Source organism: Prunus persica, chromosome G2 (genome assembly GCF_000346465.2).
Source record: "Prunus persica cultivar Lovell chromosome G2, Prunus_persica_NCBIv2, whole genome shotgun sequence".
Lineage (NCBI taxonomy): Eukaryota > Viridiplantae > Streptophyta > Magnoliopsida > Rosales > Rosaceae > Prunus > Prunus persica.
In genome coordinates, this window is record NC_034010.1 from 23,459,975 (window position 1) to 23,486,773 (window position 26,799).

Below are 26,799 nucleotides of genomic sequence, written 5' to 3' on the forward strand. Positions count from 1 at the left end.
GGTTTTAAGACGTAGAGAAGGTAGAACAAGAATATGGTGTTGAAATTTCAAAACTCACAGGCTAAACAACCAAATCAACTAAACAAAAAATAACGTAAATTTTAAAAAACAAGTTATAGAGGGCCCAACCGGGTTCGAACCGGTGACCTCTTGATCTGCAGTCAAATGCTCTACCACTGAGCTATGGACCCTGATTGGTTCTAATTGCTTCATTTTGATTATATAAACGCGTCCTTGTGTATCTTAAAATGGCAACCTATTCTCGATTTTCAACTTTGCTAGGATTCATTCAGGACTGTTTGAATATTATTTTGAAAGAAGTAGCAAGTAGCAAACACCAAATAACAATTTCAAGATGCCTTGACAAACCGGAGTAGCATTTGCCTAATTTGTTCATCCACAACAAATGGATCATATACTAAATTGAGTTATTGCAAACACAAACTTGTCTGTGAGCCTTAGCTGAAGTTCTCAGACATACATGTTCAAGTGTAATCCTGTTGAAACCTTATCAACTCATGTGATTACCAGATTTGCTGTTTGAGTTATAAGCTTAAGGCACAAAAATCTGGTGCTGCAAAAACATCGGATTTTACACATTTGCCAACACAATCCACCAGTTTTCCTTCGTGTTTTTTAATACTTCATTAAGATGGATTCTAGAGAAGAGTGCATGTCATGTAGAAATCATATGCTTAATGGTATTTGTAAATGCTTAATGGTATTTGTAAAAGCTTATGACATTTCTACCATCAGAAAATGTGCTGCTTTCGCTCCTTCAAGTTCAAAGATTGCCAATGCACAATTAGATTTACCAATCAACTTGTTGAAACGTAAAGGCAAACAAAATTCACCAACTTAGAAATGAGAAGGAAATGCCCGCATTGAGATTCAAAGGAAATGCCCGCATTGAGATTCAAAGGAAATGCAAGTAGATACTAGAAAGTTGCTGCATATACATCAAGACAGAAAGGGAATCACGTAAAATTCTCCGCACTACCATAGCTGACTGTCAATCCTCATCTTCTGAGCTTGCATCATCGCTAGTATAATCACTACTATCATCGTCTTGGTCCGGAATATCCAGCTGAACATGCTGAACCTGTATTGTCGCTGGTGCTTTAGGTAATGGTTGATGAGCATTAGGCCGTAATTGTTGCTCTTCGACCCTGGGAGCTGGAGCAGATCCAAGTGGGGGCAAAGGCACTGGGTCCCCAGGCTTCCATCCAGGTGGGGGCACAGGTACATCGCTAGGCAACTCCACAGGCATCCCTGGTATCCAACCTGACGGAACTGTGATATTTGGAGGAAGTAGACCCTGGAGTGCACCCAGCTTGGGAAGTTGATTGGCTTCTGTTGGCTCAGGACGCGGGGCCTCTAATATTGTGTGAATTGTTTCCTCCTCCCTCTCGACTGTCTTAGGTAAACCAACATCAAGGTTTGCAAAATTGTATAGCTGAGAAGCACGCATTTGCTCATCCTGTGGGGCAGGCGGGAGTGCCCCACGAAGAGGAGCTTGTCCAGCCCCAAATTCTGGTGGTGCAAAGGTTGTGTAGCTTATCCGGTGGGCATATGATAAAATATCTGATAAATTCAACTGAGATGCAACAGTGGTGGTGGTGCATGAAGAATCATCTTCTGCACCATCCTCCTGTTTTGTCCGTTTGGGGCGGCTAAAATCAGAGTAATCATCAACAAGATTATCAAGAACCTGCTCGACATCCTTGAGTTTCTTGGAAAAAGAAAGAAGTGCAGCATCCTTGGACCGCACTTCGCGTGCAATTTTCAGCTTAGCGTCCTGAAGATCAAGAATTTCTTGGAGTTCAGCAACAGCCTCAAAGAGTTGGGTTTGAAGGGCAGTGAACTGGGACAGGATCTCTTTGGTGGAGGAAGGAGAAGAGTCAGGTGCGGTTGAGGGCAGTGATTGGGATTGGGAAGAAAGAAAGGTCGGAAAGTTCCCACGGAATGCATTGAGCCAAAGGGATCGATTCGGCGAGACTTCAAAGAGTTTAGAGGCAAGGGAGGCCATTTGGATGAGAAGGGATTGGGCTCTAGGGAGGGGTGCGAGGAGAGAGAGAAGGGTTGGGGAGAGACTGGGTTGCTGCGAAGGGAGTTTCGGAGGGGTAGGGTTTTGAAGAGAGGGTGAAGTGGGGTTTGTTAGGCCTAACCTAGCTGGGGATTGTACAATTTGGGGTTGCAGCATTTTGGGATTCACTTGTTTCCTCAAAGCATTCTACCAACAAGAAATTGAACAAATTACACACTTGATAAATAACAGAAATACCATATAAGCCAAAGGGCAAACGTTCACAGCATGGAGAACCAAAATTAATTAAAAGAAAAAATACACTCACCAACAGAATTCAGAAATAAAAGTAGCGAGCTAGAGGCTGCTGTATGAAGGAGCCCCAATGTTGCTTTGCTACAGGGCCATCCCGTTTTCTTTGTTTTCAGCTGCTCAAAAAGCTGCAAAATCTACACTTTCTTAGAAACATAAACAGGCCCTCTGAATTTATAAATAAAATTTGTTGAAGCAATCGTTTAACGAAGTTGATCCAACCCAAAACTGGGAAAACAACGAGATGCCAAGATCAAACAAAATTATAAACCGGGAAAAATTTCTGGGTAACCCTAAATCGAACTCGCCCACATCCGAAATAGACCACCCAAGTCAGACTAAACCAAAGCTACCCAAATCTTTCATCATAAAATCAAAAACAGAAAAATTGTGACTAAGAGAAACAGGTCAATCAGCAATGGAGAATGAGAAAGAGAGTCGGATTATACCTCAGCTGGTTTCGTGAGAGACAGAGTGACAGCACTGACAGGGAGGGAAGAGCGCAGAAAATTGGGACTGAAGAGTCGAGATGGTTTGCAATTTTGAGGAGAATAAATAACAAATGGACCGAAAGTGGGCTGACTATGGATGGGCTTGGGGTGGGATGAATGGGCCCAACTTAGTTTTAATGTTATGAAAAATGAAGAAAAAAAGTATAAAAAAACTTCGAAATTGGGAGGGCCCAACCGGGTTCGAACCGGTGACCTCTTGATCTGCAGTCAAATGCTCTACCACTGAGCTATGGACCCTTTGGTGCTAAAGGTTTTCAAATATATAATTTAAAATAAAATGAATATCAACTGAAATGACCAAAAAAGGGTTTGCAGTCCTCATCCTATGATGCGTTGAACTCATCCTTGCCCACATGGTCACAAGGAGGGACTTGGGTGACGACAGAAATAATGAAACATAAAAAAGACAAAACTGCTTTGTTCATGTTTATTTTCTTTAAATTTTATTTTTCGCATCGTAAACTCAAAAAGGAAAGGTAATATTTATTTGTTCGTTAAAATTAGTAGTGATGATGTGAAGTAAAATAATGCCACTCTATACAACCCAAGTCAAGCTCAAATTTTGTTTGTTTTGGTCGGGCATACTCAATATTATTACCTTATAATTTCACAAAAATTGGCAAAAACAAAGTGACTTGTATTATGTTTGACACCAAAAAAGTGTGACATTTATTATTATTTTGAAATGTCGCTTTATTTTGGTCACATTCCACCTCTTTACATAGGTGAAGAAATCATAAATGAAGCACCTTTCTTATGAGATATGCATGCTAATTCCGCTAAAATGCTTGTGCGCATAATCTAGTGTATCAAATAGGATGCATATATGGACTTGGTCAAATTGATTAGAATAGATGTGCTCCTCATTCTACACTCGAGTTCGAATCCCCCTCTCCATAGTTTATATATATATATATATATAATAGAATGCATATATGCCTTTAAAAGATAAAAAATAAAATGCATGAGAGCCATATTCATCATTAACCAATGGAATTGATTAAAACATCAAATTGCATTTCCGTGAGAATCATATTGTATGAAGCACAACCCAATTCAATATGTGGCATTGTAAACACAAAGAAAATCCATTTAAAACCATTAATAAATGAATGAAAGATAAACCCAACTGTCTAAGAAAAATAATTTGGAGACAAAATGTTTGGGTCGGAGGAGTTTACAAGGCCAAAAACTAGAAGTAATTGTAGAAGTAAGAACAACACAAGAAGTAGTTGGTTGAGTTGTTGGTTGGCCTCCCATTTGATCAGTCGGTTATTTCCAAGCCTCCTTCCTTCGTTTTCTCCGCCCCTTCTTCTCCTCTTATACTTTCTCTCCCTCACTCCCTCAATTTCCATCTCCCCCATTTCTTCTCTCTCTCTCAATACCCAAATTTTATCATTTCCCAAACAAAGACAGAGCCACTGAAACAAGGGGAGAGATGTCCTTCTCTGCCACCAATTTGGCCCAGCCCCTCCAACTCAACACCGCCACCCCCAGATCCAATGACAAGCCCTCCTTGTTGTTGCCCAAGACCTCATCTTTTCTCGGATCCACCCGCAACTTCCGACCCACTTCCTTATCTGCTAACCCCAGTCACTCGAATGCCCACCGTCGATCCGCTGTCGTTGCTGTCTCCGAAGCTGTGAAGGAGAAGAAGCTCCATGCATCCACCAATCTGGTAATGTTTTAGTCCTGAAAGTTCATTGCTTGATTTAGTTTTCTGGGTAAGTTTTGTTTTTCTCGTGCATGGTAAGCCAAGGGAAGGAGAAGAGAATTGGATTTCAAATTTTGTTTTTCTTGGGTTTTTAAGTACTGGGTAGCTGAGATTTACGAGCAATTCCACTTAATCAAGCTTAATTTAAGTTTTTTTATCCAACAATTGAAAACCCAGAACAGATAAATCCCAAGCTTCCAACTTTCAGCTTTGTTTCTCGGTGGCTTTAATTCAGTTTGATTTGTGTCTTATTTTTCAAGTTCATGGAACATCAGTATATCTATCTAATTAAGTTTGAAGAGATTTAGAAGTACACAGCTGAGCTTTTTCTTTGTTTCCCAAAGATTTAGTTATCTCATGAAATGAAAGAGTGTCTAAGACTATCCTTTTCAATCTTTGTGCATTTAGCTTATAACAAAAGAGGAAGGCTTGGAGCTGTATGAAGACATGGTATTGGGTAGGTCTTTTGAGGACATGTGTGCTCAGATGTATTATAGAGGCAAGATGTTCGGGTTTGTTCATCTTTACAATGGCCAAGAAGCTGTGTCAACTGGGTTTATCAAGCTTACAAAGAAGGAAGATTCAGTGGTGAGCACTTATCGTGATCACGTACACTCCTTGAGTAAGGGTGTACCTGCTCGTGAGGTGATGAGTGAGCTCTTTGGAAAGGCCACTGGTTGTTGCCGAGGCCAAGGTGGTTCAATGCACATGTTTTCAAAAGAGTACAATGTGCTTGGTGGGTTTGCATTTATTGGTGAAGGGATACCAGTAGCAACAGGTGCAGCATTCTCCTCTAGATACAGGAGGGAAGTGCTGAAACAAGCAGACTGTGATCACGTGACATTGGCCTTTTTCGGAGATGGGACTGCTAATAATGGCCAGTTCTTTGAGTGTTTGAACATGGCAGCATTGTGGAAATTGCCAATTGTTTTTGTTGTGGAGAACAATTTGTGGGCTATTGGAATGTCACATTTGAGGGCTACTTCTGATCCAGAAATTTGGAAGAAGGGCCCTGCATTTGGTATGCCTGGTGTTCATGTGGATGGGATGGATGTTTTGAAGGTGAGGGAGGTGGCAAAGGAGGCGATTGGAAGGGCCAGGAGAGGAGAAGGGCCAACATTGGTGGAATGTGAAACATACAGGTTCAGAGGACATTCATTGGCTGATCCCGATGAGCTTCGTGACCCTGGTGAGTATTTGAATTATGTCTTTCTTCTTTTAGATGTGTCCTTGTTTTTGACTTTTTATTCAATTCTTGGAGAGATGTTAATGCTTCTGCTTGTATGCATTTTACGAATTAAAATTTGTCTATGCTTCCATCTCCTACTCCTTTTGGTTCTGTTTCTGCACATAGTTTCTTCTGTGCTGAGTTTTAATATCGTGATTTTTTTTGTTGTTCGTTGGATTGTGGACTTAAGCCCCTGTATGAACTATTTAGTGGATAGTTTCTTCTGTGTTAGATTTTTATCTTTTCAGTACTAATATCCTGATTTTTAATTTACTTGTGTTGGATTATGGAGTTCCCCACTCTATTGGAGAAAATAATTATCTCATTTCGCAGCCAGCATGTTCACTTCTTAGTTTTCATATCATTTCATTCCTTTGAGTTGAAGTTGCTAAATATTAACCACGATGCTTGGTTCCATTTTGGCAGCTGAGAAGGCACACTATGCTGCCAGAGACCCCATCACAGCCTTAAAGAAATACATACTTGAGAACAATTTGGCCACTGAACAAGAGTTGAAGGCCATACATAAGAAGATTGATGAGTTGGTTGAGGATGCCGTTGAGTTCGCAGATGAGAGCCCACTTCCACCTCGCAGCCAGCTGCTCGAGAATGTGTTTGCCGATCCAAAGGGTTTTGGAATCGGCCCTGATGGCAGCTACAGATGTGAAGATCCTAAGTTCACTCAGGGCACTGCTCATGTCTAATCTATGTTGGACCTCTAGCAATCAACGTGTGCTAGCTCTCTGTTCCTAGATATATGCATGGTGTTAATTTTTAGTTACTGCTAGCAGTTACTTTGTCACGTAAGAAGATTGTATCAGCTTTATCTACTGTAAGCAGGAATATGTTTGTTAGTTGTTTCAGTTTTGGTCGTTATACCGCTCATTTTAAAATTATCCTTGTTTTTTTGTATTGGCAAGCAAAACCCTGTTGGGATGTTGGCTCTTTGTTTCCAATTTTATTATATCTACACATAATTATTTACAAAGCTGGCAATGGAAGCATGAATGGTAAAAACTCATAATCGAAGTACTCTTCTACACTGTATGAGTTCCAAAATAAAATGTACATGTTCAGGGTAAAATAGTACTGAAACATCTGGTACAAAAATTGTAAGAAATGGTAAAAATAAGAATGAAGATATGATATTTACGAAGGAGAAACAACAAAAGAATGTGCAGGTAAGTGTCAATTCAGACGGGGATTACAACTTAAGGGCGGAAATTGCTTCAGGTTTAAAATCAACTCTCAGACTCAATACTCGCCTGACCTCGGCTGGCGTCAGTCTCCAGGTCATAGGTCCTGAGTTCTCACCCCAGAAATCTAAAATCTCCGAGACCTTTTCTAAGTTGAGGATTGTCGCCATTTGAGTGAGACGAGCAAACTTGTCTCTAACAGTCCTTTGAGTCATACTAGAGAAGTGGCTTACCAATGCTCTAGCATCTCTGTCCAGCTGAAGGCCTCCAAGTTGACTGAATCTCTTCTGTATCATAGTTGCTTCAAGCCTCTTCACAATGAAGTCAAGTACCAAATGTATGAATGAGTCATAATTGTTGGCAGTCATTAGTGGCTGGAGCCACGCTACGTTCATCTCAACAGCATGAAGAAGCCTTTGGACCCAAGGGTCATTAACCTCATTGTCGGCATATTGAGCCTCTGACAGCTCATAGCTAATGGTCCCCACATGATCTAGCACCGGACGGAGGCGGGGTGCCACCGTTGCCACAAGTTGTTCCAGGCCAGCATTCAAAGCTTGCTTGAATGTGTTGCTCATATCCCCTAATTCAGACAGACAGGACTTAACTTTTTCTCTATCAACTGGTGCAGGAAATACCTGATAAACATGATATCATTTTTGTTAATACCTGATAATGGAATTACTTTTTATAAAGAAGCAAATAATATGTAGGGAAAAAAACATTACAATCCAACAAAAAGAATGATCACATCAGATGATAACATCTAACATGAATCCAAGAGACCAAGATGGATATAAAAGAAGCCCAAACATTAATAGCCAGTGCATTTGCTAGTGTATACGACATCATATTAAAGCAACCACCAAGGCAGATATGACCTACCAAGGACAATAAAATACTTAGAGTTTACAGCCAAGAAGGTGACACAAGCATGATATATATCTTGAAACTAAAACTTTTTACTATACATGTCGTCGAAGCCATTTTATGGTTCTGGACAACCAAAACGTAGCTCTTAATGACTATTTCCATATCTACTGAATTTAATAACCAATAGGCAACAAGTAACAAATGGGGGCTTGGAGAAATGCTAATCTGTCTCACTGAGTTACAATGCTCTCTTGACTCTTCATTTCCATGCACTCGAATTTTGGTTATAAAAAATAAAAAAAATTACAAAATACAAAGAATTAAGAAAGTAAAGGCAACAGCTACATCAACAGATCATGCACAATAAATAAAATACAACAGCGGCATGATCCATCAACTTAGTGGACAATAGATAAGAAAACCCTAACTATAAAGTTCCACCATATAAAGAAGCCTGTGATGGCAGCATCCAAAATGAAATTTACCAAAGCAATCTTGAAATATATATATATATATATATATATAGTACTAAGCAGCACTTCAAGTGATCATACAAACCACATATCTTTCTTCAAAATTAAGTCTGCACCACATCAAGCTTCACATCCTATTAGTATTAGGGATAAATGTTCTGTTCTCACTGTAAAGTGTTATGGTAAGTAGGTTCTAATCATGTTAGCAAAGATTGACAAAGCAATTGGAAAACGAAACTCACACTATAGGAAATCAGATCACTAGAGGGGCACAAACTTAAGTTAAATGGAGGATTGTATAAAACTAATTATGCAAGGTTATGGGGATTTGGGGCTTCGACCTAATGCAAAGAATGTAAGCCAAAGACTTGCCTAAACAGTGTAGTTGTTATTCATGTCACAAATCTTGAAAAGTAAAGCACAGAGTAAACTACAGCATTTCAGTTACCTCTAAGCATTGCTCTTCAATCTCGTGTTTCAATTTGAGGACATACTCACTACTGACATCCAAATTATTCAAAACAGTGGCAATCTCCGTCCCAGTCTGTTGCACACCAACACCACCCAAAAACAGCTTTGCACCAAGATTAGGCTCTCTCATCTTCTGTTGCAAAGCCTCATGGTACTCATTGCTCAACAAGCTACTCGCGCCACTCAACACAGCGATCACAGAGCTGATATTCAAAGTGGATATTGCCCTCCGTAAGCAACTCTGCAAGACATAGAAAACATCGTCCACCATCGAAGTCATGAGACTGTCAGGCACATGCTCATCAATTCTTATAGCCTTCCTCACATTCTCCACCATAAAGAAACCCTCTAATATGACATAAAACCCAGTAATTTCCTGAACCACCTTGCTAAAACTTCCACTCCTAAAAGCCTTAGTGGCTCTTGGTCCTAAATCCGGGTCAACATTCGTAAATCCCTTGATCTTAGACACCATGAACTCAGTATAATCCTCACCCAATTGCATCAAAGACAGTATCTCTTCCAAGAAGAGCTCAACCTCTCTAGGATCAGGCCCCTCAGACCCAACACCAACACCACCAACATTAAGCAAATTCTTGTTCTGGGCATTAATCTCAGAGCTCAACTTTGGCAATCTCCTATACTCCATGTACTTCTTTAAAATCAAACTACCCCTCGTATCACACTCCTCTTGAAGTTCACAAATGGCGTAAACAACCCCATCTTCCCCACAAAGCCCTCTCAGAATCTCATCATTATCTTCAACAGCTAAAACAATGTCCTTGAACAAATTGGTCAAACACCCAACAAAATTGACCGTCTGGATTGGATTGTTCTGCTCCATAAGCTCCACCAAGTGCTCGAATTCCAGCCTGGATCTCATCCCAATTACCTTCCTCAAATACCCCACGTAAACCTGCAAGCCCTCCGTCTCCAAACCCAGCGGAGTGTAAAGCCTGATAAATCTCAACACCGTAGGATGCTCCCTCTGGTCCACGGCCTCAGAGAGCTTCTTCCTGACTATCGATTCGAGCTGCCGCATCGACTCCATGAGCTGCTCTCGCTGCTCGGAGCCCGAGTCCCTGTACTCCGAGTCAATCTGAATAAACCGCTGCACGTACTTGGCGGCAGACTCGTAGTCCTGGGTGTCGAGGGCTTGCTTGACGCCGTCGATGCAGTTTCCGAGCTCGACGATGGCGTCCAGGCGGAGGAGCGTGGATTTGACGCGCGATTGGGCGAGGTCGAGCTCGCGGACCTTGGCGCTGACGTGGTCGGCGAGGTCGCACGTGGAGGTGACGTTGGCGAGCACGTGATCGGAGTCAGCTTTGACGATGTCGAGGACCGTCGAGGACCTGTGGAGGCTCAGGAGCTGCTTGTCGAGGTCGGTGCGCTGGGAGAGGAGGTTGTCGAGGTCCAGATCTAAGGATCGCTGGTAGGCTATGCACTCGTGGAGGAGGCGAGTCATTGCCCCCACGTCCGTCAGGGCTCGCACGTGCGAGAGCGCCTCTTGGGTCCCGAATTTTATCGACGGTTGATCCGGCTCCATTGCCTCTCTCTCTCTCTCTCTCTCTCTCTCTCGCCGGTTTGAAGATCTGTGTGCGCCGGTGGTTCAGTTGGACTGTCGGAGCTGGAGAAGAGGAGGAAAGCACAAAAATACAAAATGAAATTACAAATATGTCCCTGTAATTTCGCTCCAATTTTACCAAGATTCTTATTTTAAGAGTGTTGCTAAACAAACTAGGGGTGGCATTTTAGACCGAAAACCGCAAAAATCAATCGACAATTTACCGCAATGGAACTGCAATCGCGGGAAACCAAACTGTATTTGCAGTATGAAGAACTGCATCGCATTTGCAGTTGCGGTTACGATATTTGATTTTCAAAACTTGCAGTTATTGCAAACCGAGACTATATTTTTTTATTTTAAAAAATTGCATTTTGTAGATAGCATTGATACTCAAACAACACAACGAGGTCCTTTAAATCCACTCACCACCACCAACACTTGAGTTTGTAACTTTAATTTGTAACATTGGTGCATTGCATTTTTCTTTTAGTTTGTAACCTTAATTAACTTTGAATATGATTTTTCTTTTATGTTGTAATTTTAATTCATTTTGCATTGCATTTTTCTTTTGGTTTGTAACTTTAAAAGATTTGAAATTGGAATACTTGAAAAGTTAAGGAGGAGGTTGTGAATTTATATATGCTTGAGAAGTTAAGGTTGTGAATTTATATTTTTTGGTTAAAGTATGCTTGAAATCAAAAGGCTTCAAAAGAAGCATCAAAATTAGGCCTAAAATGTGGAAAATTGGATTTTTATGACACAAAAAGAATTTGCGGTTTTAAACCACTAATTCACGGTAACCGATTGCTTTTGCGGTAAACCGCAAAAAGCAGTTGGTTTGCGGTTTGAGCAAAAATTCGCGGTTACCGAACCGCAACCACCCCTAAAACAAATTCTAAAATTAACTGAGGACACCATATGATCTAACATCATAATATTTAAATCAAAATGTAAAATTAACTAAGTACACCCTATTTAACTATAAAAAATACCCCGTACACCCTAATACACTCTCACACAACACTAAACCCATACAGCTTATTAATTGCACTTTCGCCACGAGCAATACTAGAGAGTTTTGACTTGCAAAAGTTTCCATCAACCATCAGTGGTTCAGATGAATAGTCAAGCACACCTTTCTCTTCCTCATCCATAGGCACACTGTCAATAGCATGCAACGATATTAGATAATATAAATATTCAAGTGATTTCTTAATTGCAAACTTAAAATGCCCGACAATGAATCTGGCTGAGTGTATTGATTAGTTTACAATTAGTCGATCATCTATTGATGGAAGCTTATTGCCTGGGATAGTTGTATGGGAGTCTATTTGTCATAAAGGCCTACACCTGGATAACCTTCAAGATCTTCACCACTAAAATCGTATCGAAAAATATGGATCGTCTTATAAAGAGGCCAAAGGGTTTGCTAGGGTAAACCAACACCTGAAAATTGTTCACATACTCATGAGTGCAAACAATAGCAGGTCCAAAAAAAAAAAAATGCATATTCCCCAATTACATGGTTGTGATAGGATCAGTAGGGCCTGTGAAAGCCTATAACCAAGTCGTCATTACTCTAGAAATTATCAACAAATTGTTGGAGTTAATACTAAAGTTTTTGAAAGTACGGTTTTTGGTTTACATTTGATTAGGGTTGAATATGGTAAGCAAGGTGTATTTATTAAAATTACAATTGTTTTACAATTCAATATATCATTTTTGGTCATTTTATATTAGGGTAAATTAGTAATTCAATAAATAATTTGATAGTAGGATATACTCAGTTAATTTTAAGGTTCGTTTAGCAACACTCTATTTTAATCTTTGATCAATTTTAGATTTTTCTTAAGAATTAATTAAGGACTTCTAGTCCTCGTCGTCCACTTAACATAAAATTCTTACGAAGTGTCATGCCTATGTGCTGACTTTTTGTGAATTTTCCCTTCCTCCATTGATAAAAAATTTAAATTAAAAAAAATGTGAATCTTACAATTAGAGTGGGCATTAGTGTAATTTCTAGAATCTCAGAGAATTTTGTAAAATTACAAAAAAACATCATGGAGTATTAGTATAAATAACTCAAATTCGGGACAATCAATCAAATGACTATAAACAAATGAGTTTCTGTTATAAAATAACCTGGAATATATGCGGATATTGAGCTGCACGTAGAATAGATAAGACACAGCTTTTAACGAGGTTCGGCTATGCCTACGTCCTCGGAGAGCAACAGCAGTAACCTTTCACTATAAAATAATATGGCTACAAACTTATTGTTTACAACATATGTGGCTCACTGAATTTTCTCTCTTTTCTTTCTTTCTCTTCCTTTCTCTTTTTTTCTTCCTCTTCTTCTTTCCGTTTCTCTTCTTATTTATAGGCTGAAATAATCACTATTCATCACTATTCATCACTGTTCACCCGTGACAGACAAACTCTATCAAAGCCGCCAAATGAACAGTAATGAACAGTAATGAACAGTATCAAAGCCGTCAAATGAACAGTGATGAACAGTAATGAACAGTAATGTGGGCTCCACATCAAGACTTTTATAACACTCCCCCTTGGAGACCACATGACCCTAGATTGGTTGCCTCATTAAAACCTTGCTTGGAAAAACCCAGTGGGAAAATCTAAGCGAAGGAAAAAGAGTACAACGTGCATATGTCCTATGTTAGAGGACTCTTGAATGCTCCCCCTGATTTTGCATGCTCCAACTTGATTGCTTGCAGAGTTGTCGTAATCCGATGCCATGTACTAACTTTTGGAATGTATATTTCAGCAATGATTTAGTGAAGAGATCTGCCAGGTTATCACTTGAGCGGATTTGTCTGACTTTGATTTCTTGACTCTTCTGGAGCTCATGTGTATAGAAAAACTTTGGTGATATGTGTTTGGTCCTGTCGCCCTTGATATATCCTCCTGTAATCTGAGCAATACAAGTGGCATTGTCCTCATTCAGAATTGTTGGAGTGTCTGTTGTTGAGGGTAGGGCACATGTGCTTCGGATGTGATGGATTACCGATCTTAACCAAACGCATTCACGACTGGCTTCATGGAGGGCAAGTATTTCCGAGTGATTGGAAGATGTGGCCACTAATGTTTGTTTTGTTGAACGCCATGAGATCGCAGTTCCTCCACATGTAAATACATACCCAGTCTGTGATCGTCCTTGATGTGGATCAGAGAGATATCCTGCATCAGCATAACCAATAATACTCTGGGCGTTGGTCGATTCACTGGAATAGAATAACCCCATGTCTGTTGTCCCACGAAGGTATCGTAGAACATGTTTGATGCCGGTCCAGTGTCGCCTTGTTGGAGCAGAACTGTACCTTGCTAACAGATTTACTGAGAATGATATGTCTGGTCTGGTACATTGTGCGAGGTACAATAAAGCACCTATTGCACTAAGATATGGTACTTCTGGACCAAGGACCATTTCATCATTCCCTTTTGGACGATATGGGTCTTTCTTAGTGTCAAGCGATCGAACGACCATTGGAGTGCTAAGTGGATGGGCTTTATCCATGCCAAACCGTTTCAATACTTTCTCAGTATAAGTTGATTGATGCACCAAAATTCCATTAGCACTGTGTTCAATCTGCAAGCCAAGACAATATTTTGTCTTTCCAAGATCCTTCATCTCAAACTCACGTTTGAGATAATCAACAGTCTTTTGAAGCTCTGCAGAAGTTCCAATTAGATTCATGTCGTCGACATATACTGCCACTATCGCAAATCCAGACTTTGATTTCTTAATAAACACACATGGGCAAACAGGATCATTTGTGTATCCTTCCTTCAGTAAATACTTACTGAGACGATTGTACCACATTCGTCCAGATTGTTTTAGCCCATATAATGATCTTCTCAATTTAACTGAGAACATGCCCCGTGGTGTGTTTCTGGCTGCTTCAGGCAACCTGAATCCTTCTGGAACTTTCATATATATATATCTGTATCCAATTCTCCATACAAATATGCGGTAATAACATCCATGAGTCTCATTTCAAGTTTTTCTGAAACCGCCAAACTTATTAGGTAACGGAATGTAATTGTGTCCATTACTGGAGAGTACGTTTCCACATAATCAATTCCAGGCCTTTGTGAAAAACCTTGCGCAACGAGTCGCGCTTTATACCTTGAGATCTCATTTTTCTCATTGCGTTTTCTTGTAAATACCCACTTGTAACCTACAGGGTTTACATTGGGTGGAGTTGGACTAATATGTCCAAAAACACTCCTCTTTTCCAAAGAATTTAATTCTGCCTGGATTGCATCCTTCCACTTGGGCCAATCTTGCCTCTGTGTACATTCATTAATAGAGCGTGGTTCAATATCATCATTTTTTATGATTTCAGCAGCCACTGAGAATGCAAATATATCATCGATGATCATCTCATTTCTACTCCACAATTCATTAGTGGACGTATAATTTATGGAGATTTCTTGACTTTCAGGTACGGTTGCCACTCCAGGGGCACTTGTTTCACCAATGACTTTTTCCTTGTCAAGAAGTACCTGTCCCTCTTTGGGGGCATTTGAATTATGAATTGTGGGCTCTCTATTTATTTCATGTGGATTCATTTTGTCCATCAACTTCCTCTTTCGAGGAACTGAATCCTTTGAGCCTAGTGGTCTGCCACGTTTTAGGCGTGCAGCAGATGAACCATTTGCTGGCACATTGCTTTGTCCATTATGGACATCAATCCGTGCGGGTGCATTTGCAGCTGGGATATGAGATTTCGTCACCTGTGCTGCATCATTAAATGCATCTGACATCTGATTTGCAATACTTTGGAGGTGAACGATCCTTCTCACTCCGTTTTCGCATTGAGCAGTATGAGGATCGAGATGAGACAATGTGGATACATTCCAGGATAATTCATATCGTTTTTCAGGAATGAGTTTGCCTTGTTCTTTAGACACAGATTTTTCTCCACCTAAAGGTGGAAAGATTGTCTCATCAAAATCACAATCCGCAAATCGTGCGGTAAAAATATCACCCGTCAGGGGTTCCAAGTATCTGATGATAGATGGTGAATCAACACCAACATAAATTCCCAATCTGCGTTGAGGGCCCATCTTAGTACGTTGCGATGGTGCAATAGGCACATATACCGCACACCCAAAGATTCTTAAATGTGAAATGTTTGGTTGATTTCCCAATACAAGTTGTATTGGAGAACCTTGATTATTGGCGATTGGCCTCAATCGCACAAGCGATGCTGCATGTAAAATGGCATATCCCCAAGCAGAAACTGGCAACTTTGTTTTCATTAGCAAAGTGCGTGCTATCAATTGAAGGCGTTTAATTAAAGCTTCTGCCAAGCCATTTTGAGTATGCACATGGGGAACAGGATGTTCAATATCAATGCCTAATGACATGCAGTAGTCATCAAAAGTCTGAGATGTAAATTCACCAGCATTATCGAGTCTGATTGACTTAATGGGATAATCTGGGAATTGGGCTCGTAATTTAATTATCTGAGCCAAAAGCCTAGCAAATGCCATATTCCGAGTAGATAAAAGACAAACATGTGACCATCGGGTAGATGCGTCCACCAAGACCATAAAGTACCGAAATGGTCCACATGGGGGATGAATGGGTCCACAAATGTCCCCTTGAATTCTCTGCAAAAATGATGGAGACTCAACATCAACCTTTGGTTGTGATGGTCTGATCACCAACTTCCCTTGTGAACAAGCTTGGCAAAAGATGTCGCTTGATAACATAATGTGTTTAGTCAACAAGGGATGTCCTTTAGAGTTGGTGATAATCCTGCGCATCATGGTGGATCCAGGATGACCCAATCTGTCATGCCAAAGCTTAAAAGCATTTGAGTCAGTAGACTCTTGGTCCATGACACTATGTGCCTCAATTGTCCGTATGGTTGTGTAATACAACCCTGATGAGAGCTCACAAAGCTTTTCCAGTATACGCTTTTGGGTATCACTGGAGGTAATACAAAGATATTCCATGTTTTCCTCTTTCTTTGTTTCAACATGGTAGCCATTCAAACGTATATCTTTGAAACTCAACAGATTCCTTCTGGAGTTAGATGAATACAAAGCATCTGGAATGGACAATATTGTTCCATTAGGTAACATAATTTGGGCTATTCCTGAACCTTCGATCAGATCTGCAGGACCTGATATGGTTGTTACCTTTGCTTTTGTAAGTATTAATTTTGAGAAATACTTCTGATCTTGAAAGATCGTATGAGTAGTTGCGCTGTCTGCGAGACAAATATCTCTGCCATAGCCTTTGTTTTGAGGGCATCCATAATTTACATCCATGCCACCAAATAAGTAAAATGAGCTGGAATATATAAAGAAGACAACATTACCACTTTTATTTAAACAACACTTCAGCTAATACAAATAGTACATTAAGGAATTTAATCTAATTCGGACTTAATAAAGAAGACAGCATTACCACTTTTATTGGATTGAAATTTAAACAACACTTCAGCTAATACAAATAGTACATTAAGGAATTTAATCTAATTCGGACTCATAACCTTCATTCCCTTTTTCAGTAACAAAATCAGAAACATCTAGATGCGTCTTGTTTAGCTTACGTGATATTTCTGATGAGCCATCTGTGGCTGGCGGAGCATGATCAATGTAATTTATCTCCACTTTCCTGTTCTTAAGTGAAGCTTGATAGAGATCCGCCAAATGCCTGGGTGTACGACATGCGCGCATCCAATGTCCCCTTGCACCACATCTGTGACAAGGGCTTTCAACATTTCTAGGCACATGGCTCATCTGTGCCTTTCCCTTATTACGGGATGCATTTTTGCCATTCATGGATGGACCGCTCCTTGGACCTAAGCCCTCTGAACGAGCACCATGATTTTTTCTACTCCATTGCCAGTGGCCACGCTTGCCCCCTCGCCCACGTTTGTGGATACTGCCACGAGATGAAGTGGCATTCACTTCCTGAGATGCAGCATTTATTTCAGGAAGTGGTGCTGAGCCCGTTGGGCGAGATTGGTGATTCTTTAATAAGAGCTCATTATTCTGCTCAGCTAACAAGAGGCAAGAGACAAGTTCCGAGTACTTCTTGAAACTGCTATGTCTGTATTGCTGTTAAAGGAGGACATTTGAAGCATGAAAAGTGCTCAGAGTTTTTTCGAGCATATCCTCCTCAGATATATTTTCCCCACATAGCCTCATTAATGAGGTAATTCTGTGCATAGCAGAGTTATACTCGGACACTGACTTGAAATCTTGAAATCTCAAGTGGGTCCATTCGTATCTAGCTCTTGGGAGAGTCATCGTCTTCTGGTGATCGTATCTTTCACCTATAGCTTTCCACAGAACCAACGGTTCATCAACCACCACATATTCGCTCTTCAGCGCTTGATGGATGTGGCGGCGAAGAAAAATCATGGCCTTCGCATTCTCTTCAGGCGAAGCATCATTCTCATCTACAATTGTTTGTCCGAGGCCATTGGCTCGTAGATGAATTTTGGCATCCAGGACCCATGATAAATAGTTGTCCCCGGAAAGGTCCAAGGCAGCAAACTCTAGTTTTGCCAAATTTGCCATCCAAAACTTTAGGCTCGAGATCTGGAATATTAAGCCACTTATTAATAGGAATTTCAGGTCCTCATTATTCAGGTATATTAATTGAATATTAAGCCACTTGTTAATAGGAATTTCAGGTCCTCATTATTCAGGTATATTAATTGAATATTAAGCCACTTATTAATAGGAATTTCAGGTCCTCATTATTCAGGTATATTAATTGAAGATAAAAGTAAAGTGTTATGAATTTGCTGGTATGGACGATAAACCCGCACCATACTTTAAATAAAATTAAATGTGGGGTTAAAACCACCAACGAATAAAATAAGAAAAGTTAGTATTAGTAACGGTCTCCCACTGATAATATGTTTAGTATTACCAAGGGTCCATTTTTGTTAATGGTTAGTAAATGTGCGGTAAAGTAAATGTGCTTGTATGAGCACTAATTCTGCTCCATTCATTTAAATAAAAGTAAAGGCGTGGACGATAAACCCGCACCACCCTTTAAATAAATATTGCCGTATGGGTAATAAGCCTACACCATACCATAAATAAAATTAAATGTGGGGTTAAAACCACCACCGAATAAAATAAGAAAAAATTAGTATTAGTAACGGTCTCCCACTGATAATATGTTTAGTATTACAAAAGGTCCATTTTTGTTAATGGTTAGTAATAGAGAAGCAGATAGATATAGTATAATATATAGTGTTGAGTTGGAAAAATTTCAGAAATAAAAGGAGAGATTATCGTGCTGATAACGTGTTATAAAATAACCTGGAATATATGCGGATATTGAGCTGCACGTAGAATAGATAAGACACAGCTTTTAACGAGGTTCGGCTATGCCTACGTCCTCGGAGAGCAACAGCAGTAACCTTTCACTATAAAATAATATGGCTACAAACTTATTGTTTACAACATATGTGGCTCACTGAATTTTCTCTCTTTTCTTTCTTTCTCTTCCTTTCTCTTTTTTTCTTCCTCTTCTTCTTTCCGTTTCTCTTCTTATTTATAGGCTGAAATAATCACTATTCATCACTATTCATCACTGTTCACCCGTGACAGACAAACTCTATCAAAGCTGCCAAATGAACAGTAATGAACAGTAATGAATAATATCAAAGCCGTCAAATGAACAGTGATGAACAGTAATGAACAGTAATGTGGGCTCCATATCAAGACTTTTATAACAGTTTCATAATTATGCGTATGTTGACACTTATCAAAGGACTAAAAATCAATGTTTAATTTTACACAAGGGTTGAATGGAAATTTAATCTTAGACAAGGACTAAAATTGAAATTATTATATGTACACAAATTTGGAATCTCTAGCATTATTGTACATACATAAAATTCACATTATTGAATTAAATACAAATATTGAATGATGAATATGATATGAAGTTTTCAATACTGCTTAAGGAAACTTTTAAACCAATGCGCCGAGAGTTTTGGATATCTTTTAAGCCTATTGTTGTAATCTATATAGGTGATACCAAATCGAACACTGAATCCCAAACTCCATTCAAAGTTGTCTAGCAACATCCACGGAAAGAATCCCTTCACTTTGACACCATTGCTAAAAAGAAGAAGAAGAGGAAATTAAATATATTAATGTCAATAATATGAATCAATAACTCAAAATCTAAAGCTAAACCATATACATATACATATACATATACATATATACATATACATATATATATATATTATAAATGAATTTGTTAATACACTTACTCAATAGAACTTTGAACATAATAAAGGTGGCGATTGTAGTAGTCAATTCTATGCATATCATTAAGGGCTTCAGCAAGTGATAATTTCGGATCATTGAACTCATCCAAACCTACAATATAATATATCATTATGTAGTTTTAAATTTAGACTTTGTACCACTTGTGTGTGTTTTACACCAAATATGTGAAACATTGATCATGCAATTACTTAAGGCTAGAAAAAAAAATTACCATTTTCGGTAATGTAAATGATTGGATTGTGATACTTTTTCTTTGTGTAGAGTAAAAGATCTTGAATTCCCCGCGGATAAACATTTAACCATTCCGAAGCACCCTGCACCAAAATTTGAAAATTTTTAGATTTTTAGGAGTAACATTTGTAAGTGCAAAATAATTAATGGTCGAAATCATAAGGCTTAATCTAGTAATTTGATGTACCTTTGAACCAATGGGGACTCCATTACGCTTAGCTGTCACAACACATATGAATATCAGAATCTAATTAGTTTATAAACTTAAATTGCTTGAGTTAAATTTTGAATTTGTACTCACATGAAAGATTAACGCCAGCATCTGTTGTGTAGCTTGCGTATATAGAGTTATTTTGAGGTGCATCGCTTGCATAGTAACCAGCATAGTAATTTAGTCCAAGAAAATCAAATGAACCAATTAGCAACTTGGATTGTTCTTTCGTGAATTTTGGTAATCGGTTTCCGACAAGAGATCGCATGCTTTGCGGATAGTCACCACTTGTCAATGGCTCAGCCAACCTACAAGAATGTAAAAATTTCAATCATTAACTTGACATTATATTATGTATTGCTCGCTAGTAAGTAGTAAATATTATATTCAAAAGCAAATTTGAAATACACTTGCCATCCGAACATAAAATCCAAAGCTCGTAATGCAGCATTTTTATTTTCTTTTTCTTCCGATAGGGGCTCAAACCAATGTGAATTCAGTGTTATCCCTATCACTCCATTTTGAGACGCCTGCACAAGAACATTTAGTTAGTTTGTTTTAGAGTCACAAAATGGTAAAGTAGTTGCTCTCTTGTTGCAACAAACTAATTAATTGCACCTGGTATCTATTTTTGTACAATTTTACGGCAGCTGCATGAGCAAGGAGCTGGTGGTATGTTACCAAATATGGTTCAGTAGATGAATCTCCACCGGTGCAGTTTAGCTGCTGCCAAGTGGAGCATCGTCCCGGCGCAAGGGACCCGGTTGCATAACCATTGTTACTGAAGGTATACGGCTCATTCAGTGTGCTCCAATGCTTTACTCGATCACCAAATTCCTTATAACAAAGTTCTGTGTAATCTTGAAAATGATTGCTGTATATACACATTTCATAATGTAAATGTCATAATTGTATTTATTAATTAAAGTATCAATACGATTTAGAGGATTAATTTCTTCACTTACACAATATGAGGGCTTAAGAAACCACCATATTCGTCTTCCAAAGTTTGGGGAAGATCCCAATGAAAGAGAGTCACAAATGGCGTTATACCTATAAATAGCATCATCAAAGCGAGTTTATAAGTTCGATAAAACGATTTTTTTTTACGTGTGCATGTAAATCTTATTGTATAAATTATTGATCATGTAAGATGGGATGACTCACCATTGCGTAAGAGCTCATTGATGAGATTGTTGTAATATTTGATTCCTTCCTTGTTTACTCCTCCACTTAATTTTCCATCTAATAATTAAAACAAAACAAGAAAATAAAGAAATAAGTGCACCGATAACATTTAAACTGAACCTTTAAAAAGCTGGACTATATGTTATATTTCGAACTTCGACTTCTATTTAATTTATCCTTGAAAACATATTTATTTTTGCTTCAGTTATTTCAATTAAGTATGAAACAAATTTTTTTGTTATATTATTCAGTAAACTTGGACACATTACTTAAGCGAAAACCATGAAGGCAGAAATATTGACGATTGGTCACAAATCTTACTTGGTAACAATCTTGACCATGAGATAGAGAATCGATAAGCATCCCACCCCATATTCTTCATAATCCCCACATCTTCCTACAGTGCATAACAAAAAAGAAATCAGATAAAAATTATCGGGAGCTTATCTTCAATGTGATGAGTTTTTTTCATGCTTCAAAATTTAACGTGTGCACATTGGGTCATGAACCTTATAGCGGTGATATTGATCAACAGTGATATCTCCATTGCTTCTATCGCTAATCTTTTCTGCAATTAATCATAGAAAATTTATTTATTTAGAGCATAAGAGTAAAAGTAGCACGATTTTGCTATTTTAACTAATTGATGATTTGATTGGACAAACCTGGATATTTGTGGGTGAAGGTATCCCAAATGCTTGGTCCTCTACCACCTTCTTTTGCAGCACCTTCATACTGAAATACACAAGACACACAATGAAGAAGATGTCAGTATTCTTGCATGGATAGATGCGTGGTCTGAATTTGAAAGAAAACCCTAATCAAAACTCAAATTAAAGCCCAGAAAAGGACTTACTTGGTAAGATCCAGAACCTACACCAAATATGAACCCTTCTGGAAAACTGCTCCTATTGAGAGAAGCAGTGTCAAAATGTGTGGGTGGAGCCCTAATATCAGCTTCGCTATTTGTGAAAGCAAAGCCAATTAGTAGCAGTATGCCTAAGAGAAAAGAACGTAATTGCATTGCCATAACTTGAGGTTTTTTGGTTGTTGTTGGTAATAATCTTGAGAAGTATAAGTTGGCTCTGGCTGGCATGCTGCATGGCCTTTATATAGAGGAGGAAGTACGTGCTGCGCATGAGAATGGTAAAGACACATGGGCATTGAATGGGTTAGAGGGGGCAACTACGTAGAATGTCATGGTACAAAGGGAAATGGCAAGTTTCATCTAATATTTGATGCATATGTGTGAGTAGTCGCTAAGTCTGATTGAGTCTCCTAATAGCCATTTGGGTCAAACTGTGAAAAGAAATTTGACACACAATTGTTTTCTTTACAGTGTAAATTTGTAGATTGTTCAAATTGATTTCTTTTCTGTGTTTGAGCAAATAGATCATATATACAAACTTTACTCCAAATTGGAGCAAATTGATTTCTTTCTTGGCTCGTTTTTGGGACAAGTTTTTCTTTCCTTGGTTAGTTATAATCCATTGTTGAAATACTAATTTTCGAAGTTTCAAATTTTCTATCCAAATAGGGTTTCGACTTTTTTCCTTATATTTTAGGAGAAGATCTTTATTCGGTATCCGATAAACACGTAGCATAGCTTTCCATGTATCAATAGCCGAATCAAATATTTTTTTTTCTTCTAATGTTTATGAAAGTGGAAATGTCCATGTGTTGGGATGTCATCAAATTCACACAAAGAATGAGGCAGTAGTCATGGAATACAGTGGTGCGGGGTTGCTGTCGATGAAGCGGGTGGTTTTTGGGTTTTTTATTTTCAAAGTAAATATGAGTGGTGAATTCAATTGTCAAAAAATAATACATGTGGTGAATTTTGAATGGAAGTATCATTAGTTGATGTGGTGATATCGTACTATTCTATAATTTCTCATATAAAAGGCCACTCCTCTTTCACAATTGATATACTATCAGAATATCCCATACCACAATCACCACCACAATTTGATTCTTTCCTCTTCTACCTTTTATACTTTGTCTACTTATATTATTATTTTTGGGCAACGTGCTCACAGCAGACCTTGAGCCTGTGTATTGGGGGTCGTATCTTAGAGTCTTGTAAACCGTCAGTACATGCACGTAGTGAGGTTACAAAGGCTTTAGAACAGCGTCTTTGACGTGCTTCACATACTAAGCCTGTTTTCATAATCTTAATTTATTTTATTTTTATCTACCTATTATTTGTTTTTTAGTTTTACTTTACCTTGAAAAGCTTTCTATTTGTTTTATATATTATTTATAATATAAAGGTTTTTGCATATGGCTTTACGGAAAAGAAAAACTATAATTTTTATAACAGCATACTCAGATAAACACAAAAAGGAGTTTTTGAATGAGTGATTTAATTAACAACGAAATTAAAAGACAAAAAAAAAGTAGGAACACAAAGATGAGAAATTCAAATTGATAAAAGCACTAGGACAATGAATTCATCACTAGTAATCCGATCTAGCCTCTTATTCACCTATCTATTAATTATCCAATCGGTGTGCCACTTAGTTTTGCTTTTTCATGAATTACCTATGGCATTAAGGCTAACTCGTATATTTATACATGCAATTCGCCTATAGTATTTAGGTCAAATATGAACACATACAAACTCATTAAGGTCAATGAAAACCTCCAACAAGCATGTAAACCATAGGAGCATGGTATTTGCCCTAGCATAATCACAAATCCTAATCACAAGAAGCAAGCCTCAAATTAAGTATGGTATTTAATCTAATTTGCATCAGATTAACTCAATTAAAAGTCTAGATGGTGATCAAGCATTAAGAAAATCAACCAAGTTATTAAGCAGTGATTAAGAATCCAACATCAAACGACAATAAATAGATAGGTAAAATAAGAAAACTAGATTATCATACTAGGGCTACATCATGCCATAGCAAAAGAAAATTAGTTACACATAATCATAGAATTCGGTATAAGTAAAAACATAAGAAAGAAATAATAAAACTTAGCCAATTGCAGTACTCTTCCAGTGTCTCCAATTTCTCCAAGTCTTTGCGTCCCCCTAAAGGAGTTGTTTCTCATTCTTAAATAAAACACCACACGTCTATTCCTACCCTAGCTAGGCTGTAAAGAAAAACTTAATTAAAACATAAATCCAAAATGGGTAAGTAATTGACTCATCTTCCTACTTTGATTGGGATAACACATTAGTTTCTTTGAATGCACGTTTGGGGTTGTTTCACTTCTAAGAAAATTCCAGAAAAATTACATAAATTGTAGATCTTTGTCTTATCGTTCTAATCATATATCGCACGCCTTGAGAAAAAATCGGGAAGACCTTCAAATTTCCTTTTTCGTATAGTAACTCAAATCTGACGGGATTGCACTTACTCTGACTTGAGTTCAAAGACTGTTCTTATTGGATGATCCAAAAATTCTAGAAAATTTTCATAATCATCTTCAGGGTCTTTCAATCTCTAGATGGATTTACACAAAAACTCCACCAAAAAGTCATATTTTCATTGAAAATCAATTAACTGCTCCGAAAAGTTGAAAATAGAGAAAATAAAATAATAAGTCCTTTTTAAATATAATTCTCCTACAAAAAACTAAGTATAAAGTGTACGTATATGTGTAAATTTATAGATTATCAAATACCCACAATTTAGATTTTGCTAGTCCTTGAGCAAAACAAGACGAAAAATAAAAATAAAAGAACAAAGACTCAACACAAACACCCGACTAACTTCCCAATATTGATCTCCGAGATATAATCACCAATCGTTAGCTAACTTCCAAGAAATAAGCAACAATAACTCAAGACATTATCAACGGGTTAACCAAATTTTAATCGACCAACTTGGAATGTCGTGTGTGAAATAGCCAACATATACAACCCACGACTTAAGTCTCACAAAAGTTAAATAATCAAATAAAAACAAGCTTTAACTTCAAATCTCACCGAAAATGTTCACTCCAATGTAAGCACATGAAATTTGACTAAGTATTGTTGCTCATAAATATATGAATCAAAACAATAGGATGTACTCACATAATTGAAATAAAGGCACATGATCCAACTTCAACTTTTTATTGGCTCGTTTTTCAGACAACTTTTTCTTTCCTTGGCTAGTTATAATCCATTGTTGAAATACTAATTTTCAAAGTTTCAAATTTTCTACCCAAATAGGGTTTCGACTTTTTTCCTTATATTTTAGGAGAAGATCTTTATCCGGTATCCAATAAACACGTAGCATATGTTGGAATTTTTAAAATGTTTAAAAAATTTAACCGTTTTGATTTATTTAATTATTTTGGTTGTTTTATTTTATTTATTATGGGGGTTATACATATTTAATTTTCAGGTATTATTTCTATATTGAATGCCTTAATTTTCTTGTTTAATGTAGTGAAGGTTACATGTTCTTGGATGCTTATAAAAGGCCACTCCTCCTTCAAATTTTGTATACTATCAGAATATCACATACCACCATCTGATTCCTCTTCTACCTTTTATACTTTGTCTACTTATATTATTACTTTTTAGCAACAATTCTGCAACTTGGAGACCTATATCCGACTGTGAACGTGCTCATACGAGACCTTGAGCCTGTGTATTGGGGGTCATATCTTGTAGTCTTGTAGACTATCAGTACATGCAAGTATGAAGGTTAGAAAGGCTTTAGGACAACGTCTTTGATGTGCTTCACTATACCAGGCATGCTTTCATAATATTAATTTATATTATTTTTATCTACCTATTATTTATTTTTTTAGTTTTATTTTACCTTAAAAAGCTTTCTATTTATATATATATTATTTATAATATAAAGGTTTTTGCATATGACTTTATGCAAAAGAAAAACTATAATTTTTATTATAGCATACTCACGTAACACAAAAAGGGTTTTTGAATGAGTGATTTAATTAACAACGAAATTAAAAGACAAAACAAGTAGAAATACAAAGATGAGAAATTCAAATTGATAAAAGCACTAGGACAATGAATTCACCACTAGTAATCCGATGTAGCCTCTTACTCACCTATCTATTAATTATCCAATCGATGTGCCGCTTAGTTTTCCTTTTTCATGAATTACCTATGGTATTTAGGCTAACTCGTATATTCCTACATGCAATTCGCCTATGGTATTTAGGTCAAATATGAACACATATAGACTCATTAAGGTCAATGAAAACCTCCAACAAGCATGTAAACCCTAGGAGCATAGTATTTACCCTAGCATAATCACAAATCCTAATCACAAGAAGCAAGCCTTAAAATAAGTATGGTATTTACTCTAATTTGTATAAGATTAACTCAATTAAAAGTCTAGATGGTGATCAATCATCAAGAAAATCAACCAAGTTAATAAGCAGTGATTAAGAATCCAACATCAAATGACAATAAATAGATAGGTAAAATAAGAAAACTAGATTATCATACTAGGGCTGCATCATGCCCTAGCAAAAGAAAATTAGTTACACATAATCATAGAATTTGGCATAACTA

The 26,799-nt window shown here is 37.8% G+C and overlaps 4 protein-coding genes and 2 non-coding genes across 9 annotated transcripts; 1 reads left to right on the plus strand and 5 right to left on the minus strand.

Moving 5' to 3' along the window:
- Positions 120-191, minus strand: TRNAC-GCA. The gene has a single exon. It is a non-coding gene; the product is annotated as a tRNA-Cys (tRNA).
- LOC18787115 (mediator of RNA polymerase II transcription subunit 4) lies at positions 784-2,865 on the minus strand. Of its 2 annotated transcripts, none has more exons than XM_007218047.2 (3): positions 2,788-2,865; positions 2,355-2,466; positions 784-2,233 (listed from the first exon to the last, which is right to left on the minus strand). In XM_007218047.2, exon 3 carries the CDS (start codon positions 2,201-2,203, stop codon positions 1,013-1,015), a length of 1,191 nt encoding a protein of 396 aa, XP_007218109.1. In that variant the 5' UTR covers positions 2,204-2,233; positions 2,355-2,466; positions 2,788-2,865; the 3' UTR covers positions 784-1,012. The 2 variants fall into 2 exon arrangements, with proteins under 2 accessions (XP_007218109.1, XP_020413654.1); XM_020558065.1 differs by having other exon boundaries at positions 2,355-2,475; positions 2,788-2,849.
- Positions 3,016-3,087, minus strand: TRNAC-GCA. Its single transcript has one exon. It is a non-coding gene; the product is annotated as a tRNA-Cys (tRNA).
- On the plus strand, positions 4,005-6,772 carry LOC18784724 (pyruvate dehydrogenase E1 component subunit alpha-3, chloroplastic). The gene is made up of 3 exons (XM_007217972.2): positions 4,005-4,528; positions 4,973-5,753; positions 6,219-6,772. The coding sequence occupies exons 1-3, from the start codon at positions 4,289-4,291 to the stop codon at positions 6,494-6,496; spliced, it is 1,299 nt and encodes a 432-aa protein (XP_007218034.1). The 5' UTR covers positions 4,005-4,288; the 3' UTR covers positions 6,497-6,772.
- LOC18784656 (conserved oligomeric Golgi complex subunit 4) lies at positions 6,814-10,351 on the minus strand. Its single transcript, XM_007220172.2, has 2 exons — positions 8,783-10,351; positions 6,814-7,626 (listed from the first exon to the last, which is right to left on the minus strand). Exons 1-2 carry the CDS (start codon positions 10,349-10,351, stop codon positions 6,997-6,999), a joined length of 2,199 nt encoding a protein of 732 aa, XP_007220234.1. The 3' UTR covers positions 6,814-6,996.
- On the minus strand, positions 19,187-24,343 carry LOC18786782 (beta-glucosidase 12). 3 transcript variants are annotated; one of them, XM_020557718.1, is made up of 14 exons: positions 24,309-24,343; positions 22,165-22,439; positions 21,974-22,043; positions 21,818-21,876; positions 21,630-21,705; positions 21,288-21,365; positions 21,086-21,173; positions 20,802-20,994; positions 20,535-20,650; positions 20,211-20,428; positions 20,097-20,128; positions 19,890-19,992; positions 19,660-19,768; positions 19,187-19,501 (listed from the first exon to the last, which is right to left on the minus strand). In XM_020557718.1, the coding sequence occupies exons 2-14, from the start codon at positions 22,402-22,404 to the stop codon at positions 19,330-19,332; spliced, it is 1,554 nt and encodes a 517-aa protein (XP_020413307.1). In that variant the 5' UTR covers positions 22,405-22,439; positions 24,309-24,343; the 3' UTR covers positions 19,187-19,329. The 3 variants fall into 3 exon arrangements, with proteins under 3 accessions (XP_020413307.1, XP_007220362.2, XP_020413305.1); XM_007220300.2 differs by having other exon boundaries at positions 20,739-20,994; XM_020557716.1 differs by having other exon boundaries at positions 20,739-20,994; positions 24,292-24,335.